At 51.2% G+C, this 12,642-nt stretch overlaps 5 protein-coding genes across 5 annotated transcripts; 2 read left to right on the forward strand and 3 right to left on the reverse strand.

Annotated features, from left to right (window-relative positions):
* Positions 1-992: 992 nt before the first annotated feature.
* AFUA_1G10020 (uncharacterized protein) lies at positions 993-2,148 on the reverse strand (the record flags this gene model as incomplete). Its single annotated transcript, XM_077803890.1, has 2 exons — positions 1,921-2,148; positions 993-1,793 (listed from the first exon to the last, which is right to left on the reverse strand). Exons 1-2 carry the CDS (start codon positions 1,972-1,974, stop codon positions 993-995), a joined length of 855 nt encoding a protein of 284 aa, XP_077660060.1. The 5' UTR covers positions 1,975-2,148.
* A 139-nt stretch (positions 2,149-2,287) lies between these two features.
* AFUA_1G10030 (uncharacterized protein) lies at positions 2,288-5,238 on the forward strand. The gene is made up of 2 exons (XM_747276.2): positions 2,288-3,895; positions 3,982-5,238. Exons 1-2 carry the CDS (start codon positions 3,296-3,298, stop codon positions 4,831-4,833), a joined length of 1,452 nt encoding a protein of 483 aa, XP_752369.1. The 5' UTR covers positions 2,288-3,295; the 3' UTR covers positions 4,834-5,238.
* Positions 5,239-5,621: 383 nt separating this feature from the next.
* On the reverse strand, positions 5,622-6,988 carry AFUA_1G10040 (HMG-box domain-containing protein; the record flags this gene model as incomplete). Its single annotated transcript, XM_747277.1, is given in 5 exon segments — positions 5,622-5,735; positions 5,808-6,110; positions 6,168-6,729; positions 6,741-6,932; positions 6,960-6,988. The coding sequence occupies 5 exon segments, from the start codon at positions 6,986-6,988 to the stop codon at positions 5,622-5,624; spliced, it is 1,200 nt and encodes a 399-aa protein (XP_752370.1).
* Positions 6,989-7,037: 49 nt separating this feature from the next.
* AFUA_1G10050 (uncharacterized protein) lies at positions 7,038-11,036 on the forward strand (the record flags this gene model as incomplete). The annotated part of the gene is made up of 5 exons (XM_077803891.1): positions 7,038-7,357; positions 7,422-7,730; positions 7,792-8,221; positions 8,279-10,699; positions 10,762-11,036. The coding sequence occupies exons 1-5, from the start codon at positions 7,214-7,216 to the stop codon at positions 11,034-11,036; spliced, it is 3,579 nt and encodes a 1,192-aa protein (XP_077660061.1). The 5' UTR covers positions 7,038-7,213.
* Positions 11,037-11,248: 212 nt separating this feature from the next.
* AFUA_1G10060 (uncharacterized protein) lies at positions 11,249-11,710 on the reverse strand (the record flags this gene model as incomplete). The annotated part of the gene is made up of 1 exon (XM_747279.1): positions 11,249-11,710. One exon carries the CDS (start codon positions 11,708-11,710, stop codon positions 11,249-11,251), a length of 462 nt encoding a protein of 153 aa, XP_752372.1.
* Positions 11,711-12,642: the final 932 nt, after the last annotated feature.

Genomic DNA, 12,642 nt, shown 5'->3' on the forward strand with positions numbered 1-12,642 from the left:
CAGACAATGATTTTATTCTGGTGGTCCTAGGAAAGTCGAAGAAACCGCCCAGAGATGCTCAACCATTCGCATTCGACAGACCAGACTCTTTCCTCGAAAGCCCCTCCGGAAAGAACAACAAGTTCCTAATGCATGCAATGAGGATTTCGGGCAGCAGAATGGTTTAAGGGAAAAAACATCTGGCGACTTCCATTCGTCCTCAGTCAAACATCCTCGGATAACTATCAAGACTGGCGTGTTTCCGAGCTTCTGTTGTTGTCCATTTCTTCACCGCATCGAAGGCGAAGGCTTTGCCTCCACCTATGAGATCGCGTGTTGGCATTGGAGACCCATCATCGTGCTTAGCCGTATCTCCTACGTAGCTCTCTACAACTACGAGTTTGTCCTCTGTACGGTTTGAGTTTAGTAATCTCCTTACAATATCTGAGAACAAAGTGGTCAAAAGCCTGACCCATCACCACTGCTGTGCTTGAGCATTGACTCCCGTTATCAACAGTGAGAGATTGTGGATCGCCCAGGCAGCCTCTCCCCATAAACCATGCATAGAACGGCCATTACTGTTCTTCAGACCGCAGTCCTATATGCACTCTAGGCTCGAAGCCTGGATAGAGGTACAGCTAAAACATGAGTCACTCTGTATGGCATGTCTGCGCAGACAGGTTGGTTGCAATACCCCTGTTGTTGCTTTGTCGGTGAAGCCAAATCTGGCCTTCAAGATCACAGCCATCCTTCCGCTGCAGTTTTAGCGTCAGGCATTGCGGTTGTTAAACTGAACCAATGCAACTACTAATTATTTCCTTCGGGTTGTCGAAGAAATACGGGATAAATTGTGCACATAAAGGCCTTCGCATTCTGGTTCAGTCTCTAACTCATCCTCACTCCGTCACGCCTCTACACCCCACTAACATGACTCCGTTCCAAGAAAAAAGATCGCCTCCGCATCAGCCAGGAACATTTACCAATTATACAATGTCCGTGCCCAAAGACATGCCCTAGAACGGGGGGAGCAAGCCCAATCCCCGGTTCCAGGCGCCCCTCAAGACGGCCTTTGCCATGGTATCTGCGTCACGATTATTCCTCCTAGGTACATGCCAGAACTTGATGGTTAACTTATGTCTCTCCAAATCCTCAGTGAGACGCTCAATTGCCTTGAAATGTTCCCAGTTAGCCACATCCAATCCCCTAGAGTTCTTCCATCCGTTCCTCTTCCATTTGGGGAGCCATTCGGTGACGCCGCGGACCAGATACTCCGAGTCGGACTTGATGACAACCGCACTAAGAATGATCCCTTGGTCCTCAAAGAGAGATCTGACGTGCACAACGTCCAGCAATGCTCTCATGCAAGCTCGTAACTCGGCTACCTGGTTTGTGTGGTTTCCCTCTCCCTCAACAGGTACAGCGGTGTTCAGCACGTTGTTATGACCCCAGAACACCCCATACGATGAGCGAGCTCCGTCTTGGCCGTTCTTTAAGCATGCTCCGTCAACTGCCACCACAATGTGGTCGTTGTGGCTTACATGAACTTTGCAATGTGGACACTTGCGCCTGGATCCGGGGCATGCAAGGTACACCCACGGACCTCGGGGTACCTCGATGTCCGCCAGTGTGAAACGGTCTGGGTAGACGTTCTCAGGTCGAAAACGGAGCCCTTCACCTCGGTGAGGTAGGACATGCACTGCGACCGGTCCTGAAGAAACAGAGGAGCGGTCATCCTGGCTGAACAGAGTACTTGCGCCATGACTGAGAGAAGAGTGCACACTGTGTGTGTCATCGGTATCAGAGTCCTGCCCAGTCTGTATCAGTCAGCCTTTGGAGCGTCCTATTCCCAGACTTCACGTCTGCCATTGTCCCGGGAAACACCGTGCACAGAGACGTTGAAAGGGTCATGCAATAACAGAAGAGCTAAAATTCATATCTTACATTGCGAGTACGATAGTTCGTTTTCCTCTGCTGATAATTCCTAAGATAAGGCATATTGCTCAATCTCGCCGAAAGTTTGTTGTACTCAAGTTGAAGCTGGAGAAAGAGACAAATATGGAGTTTGTAAAAGACGTACAAGAATTCTGAGAAGCAAAAAGAATTAGGAGCAGACAAGCAGCGCTTCAGGGAGCGTTAACAGATACAATGTCATCCCTCCGTCCATAAGGTCCCTATCTGCTTTTTCCTAAAACGGCAAAGACTCGCAAACGTCATACAATATATCGACCTTGGGCGTTTTCTGACTAACCAGACAAGGGTATATTGATCCTCGCGGTCCTCACGACGTTGCATCCATGCTGGTTGAGTGGTTTACAATGCAGGCCAACTCTACTACAATAAGGTAATCGATCAGATTTGATCGGCTTTGCAAAGGTACTCAGTAGGCTGCGATGACAGCAGATTACTGGAACAGTATAGCGTCTACCTTATTCGAGACAAGCGCCTTGTTACCGCATTGGCATTAAACTGCGTGTTCTAGAAAGCCGCTCTCCACCACTGCTTCAACCTCGTCACACACTTCATCATTCTGTTTCTCATTTTCTTTCCTTGCCCGAGAGGGTTTGGCAAGGCATTTCTGCCATTGGACCATTCACCATGCCGCGCGCATTGCGCCGCCCCGCTTCATCTCTGGATGATAGTCGCAATCGCGCAAGAGGCTGGCTAGGGTCAACATGATCGGTGTTCGCCGAGATAAGAGTAGTTGAAGGCCGAACAAACCACGCAAATGCTGAGCAGACTACGCTGCCTGGACATCATGATCAAATTTCGCAAAAAATCGGCTGGCGCGGACGTCAGGGACAATGCTCTTGCTTCACCACCTCATACAGACATAGACTGAGGCAATAGGCTGCAGCAGTCTGCATCTAGACCAGCCTTGGGAGAGCCTTTCGTCAGTCCATTGTCGCTCTCCTCCTCATACTAACCTGATTGTTCATTAGTTCCTGTTGTTATATTGCCCAGGATGATGCTGTTGGCCACCTTCTGAGCCATACTGCCTCTTAGCGTTGATCGGGGTCTCAAAACTTCCTAGCTTAATCTGATCCATGAACTCCGTTCCGAGACATCGACTAGATCATGCCGCTGCCTACGGAGTATATATACCTGACTCTTGACTCACTTGGCTCACTCGGGTGTTTAGTCTCAACAAATCTCAACGATCTAGAGGAAGAACACTCTCAATCGCATCCTCTGTGGCACTGTCCTGAAGCTACCGTGCGATTGTATCATGGCCATTTGCGTACTGTAAACAGCACATGTATGCTCAGTCGTTCACAAGAAGTCGTCTATTTCGAAGTAAAAAATCAAGGAGACGACAATGGCACACGAAAAGCACAACATCAACTGGAACATTCTAGCTGCTAACCTCATCCACCGCTCTCCCTCCTATCCCGCGGCAGATCTAGCCTCCAATCTGTACTTTCGGTTCAGACCTACGCAAGGACAGGAGATCGGCTCCTTTATCGAATCCTTTGTGAGGACTCTCGGAAAACATACGGAGGCCGAGCGCCGGAAATATCCAGATCGACATTCGCCCTTTGCACCGGACGAACTGGTCCTGGACGACCGCGTGGCGGAGCAAATCTGCACCCTTGCCCACCGATGGTGCAAGGCCTACAAGTGGCCACTGAGTGAAAAGATCCACAAGACAGAGGGACTGTGCCGACATGTGGACAGCGAGAGTTTTGCCTGTGGGTGCCCCCTGCCCTACCACGAGCGGAAGGGAGCCGCTTTCCAGCGGCGGTACCGCAGGAACAATTGCTACAAATTTTATGCCGAAAACACCGAGGTGTTCTATAATTTGCAGGTGCTGAGCGCCCTCCTTGTTCTGGGGGAGATGGATACGGTGCTACGACTGTGCGCGACACCAGATAACAATCTGGAGGAATCGATGTATGTGAGGGATTGTATGTGTATGGTGAGTGGACGTATTCTCCAGGCCTGGTCCTGCAGGCCTTCATCAATGGCAGAAAACAAAAGGGCAGCTCGTCTGACTGATTATAGAAAGCGGATCTTGGCTGGGACCAAGTCTTTGAAGCCGCTCTAAACATCTACCTCCTTCTCAACATTCTTTACTGTTTCCCCGAGCTCTGGGACCCAGCGGCCCGTCACGCCCGAAACAACAAACGGACCGACGAGTACCGCGGCACGAGGATGTATCAGCGAACTGTTAAAATCTGGACTCAAGACGGGTTGGAAAGCGAAGTCTCGCGCCACCCTCACCGTCAATTTTTCGGCCTTGAATTCAGCTACTCATTACAGATCTCGCGCGGTTGGGATCGGCCCGTTCTTGCGCAGCTGCGCGAGAGAATAGTAAAGGCCACGTGGCCGGAGAAGACGCCTGAACAGATCTCGAAGCTTTCCGTAAGCGACGTATGTTTCCCCTACGGCAAAATGCCTTTCGAGGAGTTCTTGGCTTGCAGAGAGGGGGGAGCCGCCGGCGTCCAGCATCAGACCCGAAGCGCCGTCGACGTGGCGCGAGTTGAAGCGTATCTTCGGGCAAAACGGCTGCCACAGGAGCTGGTTCTGCAAATCACAGCCTGCACAGAGTATGATCGTTCGCGCTCGCGTTCGCGGCTCCCGGTGCCACATGATCCGCTTCATCCCCGGGACCGGAGGCAGCTACGGCAGCATTTGGACCACTGCTGGCGAATAATGGTCCACTGCAATATGCTGGCGCAGGAACTGGGCACCAAAATTGACTGGGTGTTACTTGTGGCCGAGGCGCTGGACCGCATGGTGTCGAGTCCGGCGGGGATGAAGCTATTTGAACATGAGGCGCACGAGTCGGGTGAATTTTGGCAGACGACGCTGAGAGGAGGGAGTGGCGAACTTCCGTATAGTATCCCAGACTAGACCACGGAAAAAGCAGGACCGGTCAGTCGATCGATCGCACTTTGTACACATCACTATGTCATGATAACCCATGATGAGACAGTCGTCAGCTGAACTGGACTCTGTGAAGTAGGAGCAATGCCTGGCTACCCCTTTCAGAATGTCAGTAAATAGAGCAAAAATGTCTCACTAGCGATCCCGGTGACCTAAATTGGTCTTTGATAAAGTTGAAAGGTATACATACCATACTCATCTGCTTCTAGCACATACGACAACAGGGTTGGGTTAAATCCACTCCATAGATTAGAGAACTATTTGCTGTAGACAGCGGTCCCCGAAGTAGAACTCTGCACTAGTCACAACCCACCGCTACAGGAGTAGAGTTGAAGGATGAAATACCTTGTTGGCGACTTTTCCGGAGCCGATGCCACCTCCTATAATTATCCGTCGAAACTAGTATCTTAAGGGCACTATGTCTTTCTTGCAATGAGATGCGGCCATACATGCTTATCTGTATCGAGGGCAATCAGGACCATAATATCATTGTCTACAGGAATCACAAACGCACATAACCCATGGATCAGAGGAATCAGTAAAGTACAGAATAAGACAGCTGGCCGAGGTGTATCAAGAGAGACCGCAGTGAAGCAAAGACACCGGATAAAGGGCACAGACAGAAAGAAGGTACCTACGAGATACATGTAAGCTATACGGTGGACAATCCTGTCCCGCATCTGACGAAACTCAATAAGAAATTGCGACGATCCCATGAGGCGAAGTGACAATAGCCTTCAGTGAAAATAAAGAGCTCAAGGGCTTGGAGACGCGGTTGTTGAGCGAGAAGTTGATGGTTCTTCGCCGTAGACTTCAAGGTATTCTCGGCGGTACCGCTCACGATCCTCTTCAGCTTGTTTGAAGTATTTCTAGAAGGCGCTGCGTTAGTTCCATTGATCTACGGTTCAAGGCTACCAGCTGGAAGACAAGTCCGAACATACCTCCTTCTCCGTAGCTGTCAGACCCTTCCATTCCTCTGTTAAGCGCACTGAGATATCCTTGGCTGTCATATATTTAAAGTCGCCCTCGGCAGTTCGGTCCAGCATATAAAGCAGGTATGCCGTACGAGGCCGCTTGACCTGCCGATCGTCATGCAGAAGTCGAAGAGATGTGTTCTTAATCTTGTTGAGTCTGCGGCGTGCTGCATTGGCGTCTCTGATCTGACGAGGAGTGTGCTGTTGGATCCATGCCTCATAAGCTGCCGCATTGGCAGCTTTATTGGCTTCTGCCTCGGTCGCAATACGCTAAATCGTACATCATCAGTGGTCGTACTGTGCCGGGTTCAACTCTCCTGAACGTACCTCACGCTCTTCTGCGCTGATCGACTGTGCAAGTTGGGAACATTGCATGATGAAGTCTGTTCCGTTGACGCCGCGAGCCTGAAGCCCTTTGGCCACCGTCGCGATGGTGAGATTCCAGGGATTCTCTATCAGTTTCTTGGGAGGTTCCAGCGCTGTCTTCTTGAGCTGCTTGACCAGTTCCTTCATCTTCTCAGCTTTCTTGGCTTCTTTCTGCTTGTCTGTCAACTTCTTGCGGGGCTTCGGCTTAGCTTTAGTCGCGGCTTTCGAGCTCCGCTTTTTGGTGTTCTTCTTGCCAGTCTTGGATCCTGTCGACTTTGTTGTCTCGGTCTCGTCATCGGGAGTGATTGTCGTCGCAAAGGAATTGATCAAAGGCCGCGATAGAATGACTGAAGGCCGAAATGTTTTCATGGTTGGGCTCACGAGCTGAGAGTTCATAGAGACACAAATGCGCCGGATAAAGCCATTGGCAATTGCCACGCGAGAGGGACGAATCAAGGCATTGCTGCGATGAAGGTATCGGAGGATGCTGCCTCCGCCTTGGATTATATTCCGAGGCATGATTCTGAGACTCACAGAGAAGTTAGGCGCACCAATATTCCAAGAGTTGACGTGGAGGAGTAATCCAGGAATCGCAGTAAGATGGGCAAGGCCTTCCTAGCTAACCAAGAGCGTTTGGCTGCAGTGGTGTGGTTAGCTAGCCACAGATGAAACCGGGGGGCTGGGTCCCGTCCTTGGTTCGTTTGGGGTATTCCGAATTGGGACAGTCTATCACGTGATGTAGATCATTCGTACATTGCGTCACGTGAGGCGTGTTGCGGCATGGACCTGGGTTGACACTACGGAGTACTTTAATGAAAGAACCGCAGCCCCAGCGAAAACCAATCACTCACATCGCCACCAACTCACTACTACCAGTGCCGATTATTGATTGCCCGTCAACAACAGTTCAACAGCTGATGGAAGGGTAATAAATTGCTTTACTTTTCTGACTACGTGCGCGAGTCTTTGGAGTTTCAGTAATACTCACTCATCGTTGGCCTGCAACAATGGCTCGCCACGGGGATACTCGCTCACCATCACCTGTAGGCAGCACATATTCTTCATCCAGACGAAGTCGCAGAGATGATGATCGCTACGAAAAGAGCAGGCGAGATGATCTGAGGAGTTATCGAAGATCTCGTAGCCCTGAGGTATGTATTTTTGGCTCACAATGGTAATTTGGTTATCATTGTCCTAACTTCACAACTCTCACAGAGACGATATCGCGATCGCGACCGTGATTCATACCGGCGACGTGACCGCTCCGTAGACAGACGCGACGATCATCGGGATGAAGATAGCTATCGATCAAGCCGGAGAGATCGTTCTCGCGATCGACGTCGATCAAGAGATAGAGGTGATGACCGGGATCATCGCCGAAAAAGTCGCGAGAGAGATTATCGAAGCAGGCGAGATGATTCCCGCGACCGGGCCCGGAGGCGAACAGACGATTCTGCTGACTTGAAGCACAAGTCTAGACGGGACGATAGTCGGACGAGGAATCTGGATTCCAAGCCGCGAGAGGTAAGTCCGACTCATAATGTTTTTGAAATTATCTATAAACCTGATGCTAATAAGTGATTAGGCCTCGAAGCCATCCACCCCTGCGCCCACGGCTCCAACCGAGGACGAGAAAAGAGCGGAAAGACTGGCGAAATTAGAAGCCTGGAAGCAAAAGCAGGCTGCTGAGAGAGAACGGAAGCAGCGCGAGGCCGCTGCAGCTGGTGGAGCAAGAAGCATTCTGGAAGAGATAGACAGAAAATCGGGTCTGTCACCGGCTGTTGGCTCTCCGCAATCTCCAGCGACGCCTACCACAGATGCCACTCCTACTCCATATTCCGGCAAATTTGACCCGAAGGCTATTGTACGAAATGCGGCACCGGCCCCAAGTACACCTGCTGTGCTTGGTAACGATGTTGCCGTTCCTCAGTCTGCCAAAGCGTCCGCTTCCTCATCCTCCATGAATAATCATGTACAAGCTAACAAACATCCAGCCGCCAACAGCACTACATCATGTAAGTTATACATTCCCACCATAAGATTTCTTCAAATTGCTAATGTTACTTGTACAGCTACGTCGACAGTAAAACGAAATGTTGGCGGTTTCGGGTTAGGCGCCAAGCAAGTTGCAGATGCCGAGAAGTCATCAGCAGTTAAGACTCTCGGTTTTGGCGAAGAGGAATCCAAGCGAAAGAAATTGGAGCGTTTACCGACCCCTCCACTAGAAGACGCAAAAGATGACATGGGGGCTGTGGATGCTGCCGTAGAGGATGAAGATGATGTCGACATGCAGGACGGTGGGACTGAGGAGGAGAATGCGGCTGCCGCACGAGCTGCTGCGGAACGGCGCGAAGAACGTTTGCAGAGCGAAGCTCTACGGGCCCAGTCAAAAGAGGCTGCGCTTCAGTCCAACGGCGATGTCGAGATGAATGACGTCCCTCACCAAGCAGAATCCGAGAAAATGGAGGTTGATGCAGCGGAGGAGGAAGTTGACCCACTGGATGCTTTCATGTCGGAACTGGCCGAGACCGCTCCGCCAAAGAAGACAACTGGCGCCAGATTTACCAAAGCGAAGGATCAGCAGCCCGAGGCGATGTTCGGCGACGAACACGATGTGGATTTGACCGCTGTGGGCGAGGGTGACGCTGATGATTTTCTTGCGATTGCTAACAAAGCGAAGAAGAAGAAGGACATCCCGACCGTTGACCATGAAAAGATGGAATACGAGCCCTTCCGCAAAAAGTTCTACACCGAGCCTTCCAACTTGGCTGAAATGACCGACGAAGAAGCTGCCAGCCTACGGCTGGAACTTGACGGAATCAAAGTGCGCGGTGTTGACGTGCCCAAACCAGTCATGAAATGGTCGCAGTGCGGGTTGGGCGTGCAGACCTTGGATGTTATACAGAAGCTCGGCTACGAGAATCCCACCTCGATTCAATCGCAGGCCATTCCTGCGATCATGTCTGGCCGCGATGTGATCGGTGTGGCCAAGACTGGATCAGGTAAAACGATTGCTTTTCTGATTCCTATGTTCCGACATATCAGAGACCAACGGCCGCTGGAGAACATGGAAGGACCTATTGGGCTTATCATGACACCGACACGCGAGCTTGCGACTCAGATCCACAAGGATTGCAAGCCCTTTTTGAAGGCGTTGAATCTTCGGGCCGTTTGTGCTTATGGCGGCGCTCCTATCAAGGACCAGATTGCTGAACTGAAGCGTGGTGCCGAGATTGTTGTATGTACACCGGGACGGATGATTGACCTGCTGGCGGCGAATGCGGGCAGGGTTACTAATCTGCGAAGAGTCACTTATGTTGTCTTGGACGAAGCGGATCGCATGTTTGATATGGGATTCGAGCCCCAAGTCATGAAGATCATGGCCAATATCCGACCCGATCGACAGACAGTGTTGTTCTCGGCCACCTTCCCTCGGAACATGGAGGCTTTGGCTCGTAAGTCGTTGACCAAGCCGATCGAGATTGTTGTCGGTGGGAAAAGCGTCGTCGCGCCTGAGATCACCCAGATAGTGGAGGTGCGCAACGAAGACACAAAGTTTGTACGGCTATTGGAGATTTTGGGCAACTTGTACTCGGATGACGCCAACGAAGATGCACGTGCTTTGATTTTCGTCGACCGTCAAGAAGCTGCGGATACTCTCCTTCGAGAGTTGATGCGCAAGGGTTATCCTTGCATGTCCATCCACGGAGGCAAAGACCAAATTGACCGAGATTCTACGATTGAAGATTTTAAGGCCGGAATCTTCCCCGTTTTGATTGCCACCTCTGTCGCTGCTCGAGGTCTAGACGTGAAGCAGCTGAAGCTCGTTGTCAACTACGATGCGCCGAACCATCTGGAAGATTACGTTCACCGGGCCGGACGAACTGGCCGTGCTGGCAATACGGGAACTGCAGTCACGTTCCTGACCGAAGAACAGGAGCGGTATTCGGTGGACATCGCCAAAGCTTTGAGGCAGAGTGGACAGAAGGTGCCTGAGCCCGTCCAAAAGATGGTCGATTCCTTTTTGGAGAAGGTCAAAGCGGGCAAGGAGAAAGCCAGCGCGTCTGGATTCGGAGGAAAGGGTCTTGAGCGCCTTGACCAGGAGCGAGATGCAGCTCGGATGCGGGAACGGCGGACATACAAGACAGGCGAAGAGGGTGAAGATGAAGAAGATAAAGAAGATAAGGCCGAGAAGGCGGACGAGCGGTTCAGCAAAATTGTATCCTCGGTGCAATCTGCCGCCGCCGCCGCAACAACTCCCTTGCCCGGTGTTCCCAAGGGTATCGATCTTGATGGCAAGATTACGGTTCACAGGACCGAGAAAGACCCAGCGGGCGCGTCGAAGAACCCATTGGATAAGGTGGGCTCGGCGGTCGCTGACATCCATGCCCGTCTCAGCCGTGCTGGAGTCATGCGGTCTGGTGTGCCGATCGATAATCGCGGCCCTGATGCGGGAGCTTTCCATGCAACCCTGGAGATCAACGATTTTCCTCGTAAGTTATTCCCTGTTATGGTCCGTTATTAGAGCAGGAGCTAATATGCTTTCGCGCTACAGAAAAAGCTCGTTGGGCCGTTACCAACCGTACGAATGTGGCCAAGATTCTGGAGGCTACCGGCACGTCTATCACCACCAAAGGAAGTTTCTATCCTGCTGGCAAGGAGCCTGGACCTGGTGAGAACCCGAAGCTGTATATTCTTGTTGAGGGTGAAACGGAACTCGCCGTGACGAATGCCATGCGGGAGTTGATGCGGTTGCTCAAAGAGGGCACTCTGGCCGCTGCCGATAGTGACGCAAGGGCACCAGTGGGAGGACGGTACAACGTTGTCTAAAACGATACCATTAGCTGGTTGTATTATATTCGTTATGGTTTGATGCTTATAGACAATACATTGTCACGGCCTCGGTTCATTCATTATATAAGCAGTAACGCATAAGTAAAGAAACATCATGATCTATGCAGTGATATTTACGCCAGTATACTCCCAGAAACACCAGCAAGTTCAACGTAGGTAGGTCATGTAGGTCGAGGCACTTCTTTCGCTCAATTCCACCTCCTCGCCTCACTCGACTCATCCATATGCCTAGCAGAAATCTGCTCCCTACTCACTTCACTCAAGGTTTTCGCCTGCGTCTGAGCTTTTTGCGCCGCCAGTTTCGACCCTAATTTACCTTTTTGGGCCTTCGCCGCCGACTCGGCTCGTTTCTGGCACTCTCCAGTTAGCCAGCGACCACATACAAGAGCAGCTCCGCTTCGCTCCACAGTGTCACTTACCTGCGCCGCAATCGCAGCATTCGTCCGCGCATCGGCCCTCTCCGCACCTGGAACCTCCGGCGCAGCCTCGCCTAGTGATCTCCCCGGTGATTTGAACGGCGCTTTTGATTTCGCGGGGAGCGGGGCGCGCGGGGCGGCGTTCGGCGGGGGATTGGCGGCTGAGCCGAGGACGCGGCCGGGGCGGGAGAAGGGTTCGGCTTCGTTTTTGGAGGTGGAGCAGAGATTACCCATTTGTTTGGGTTGGGGTTATCGCGTTGTAGTCCTGGGTTGTTAGGTGAGGCGCGTGCGAAAGGATATGGTATGGTGAGGATATGGACAGGGATGAGTGGAGCGGCCCCAGTGGGCGTGGGTTCGGACGGAGGTGGAATAACAGAGCTAGAGGAGCGTGATGGATGGGTTCGTCGGGAATTGCGATGTGATGTGATGCAACTCGATTACACTGTACAGTGGATGACCCGATATCCTTTAGTATGAGTGGTGCACTTGGTGGTGGGTGTTGAGTGCGGAGTGTCTGTTTACGGAGACTTAATAAAAAGTGGTGGAGATCATCGTGGAATAACGATCCGGAGGGGATCAGGGGGCGGTCAGCACGTGGCTGTCAGTCAGCCATTGACCATACTATTGCTGAAGAGAACAAGGCCACCAAAGATGAGCAGCTAGATGATAGAAGTAGATCCTCAAGAAGGAGAATTTCCCTCATACTGTGGGTTCAAGATTTAAATGATATGGTAGTCTTATTAAAGTCAACAAAGGCGAGCCCGCAATGTTGTCAGATAACTACGGATCGAATGGGGAAGAGCTTTTATTGAAGCGGAACAAAGATTCCAATCTTATGAGTCCTGAGAAGTCTGGATAAGGACCTTACTGGTTCGTGGTAAGTATAGACAAAGAAGGCATCATAAGTGTATATACAGTTCAAGCTCCTGGCAAGTATATCAGGCAACTAGGCATCAATGAAGCATACCCGAGGGTCTTATCTTATCAGAATAAATTACCTAACACAAAGCGGTAGAATCCGGCAGAATAAGACTCCAGTGCAAGATTCTTCTTCTTCGATCATGGAAAGACCAGATTAATTGTCGATGGAGTGAAAGTGACGATTAAGAGGTTTCCAGGGAATACTTCCTACCTCACGATTCTCAAGTTGCGACGGTAAGCGGATC

The sequence above is a fragment of the Aspergillus fumigatus genome, chromosome 1 (assembly GCF_000002655.1).
Source record: "Aspergillus fumigatus Af293 chromosome 1, whole genome shotgun sequence".
In the NCBI taxonomy this organism is placed as follows: domain Eukaryota; kingdom Fungi; phylum Ascomycota; class Eurotiomycetes; order Eurotiales; family Aspergillaceae; genus Aspergillus; species Aspergillus fumigatus.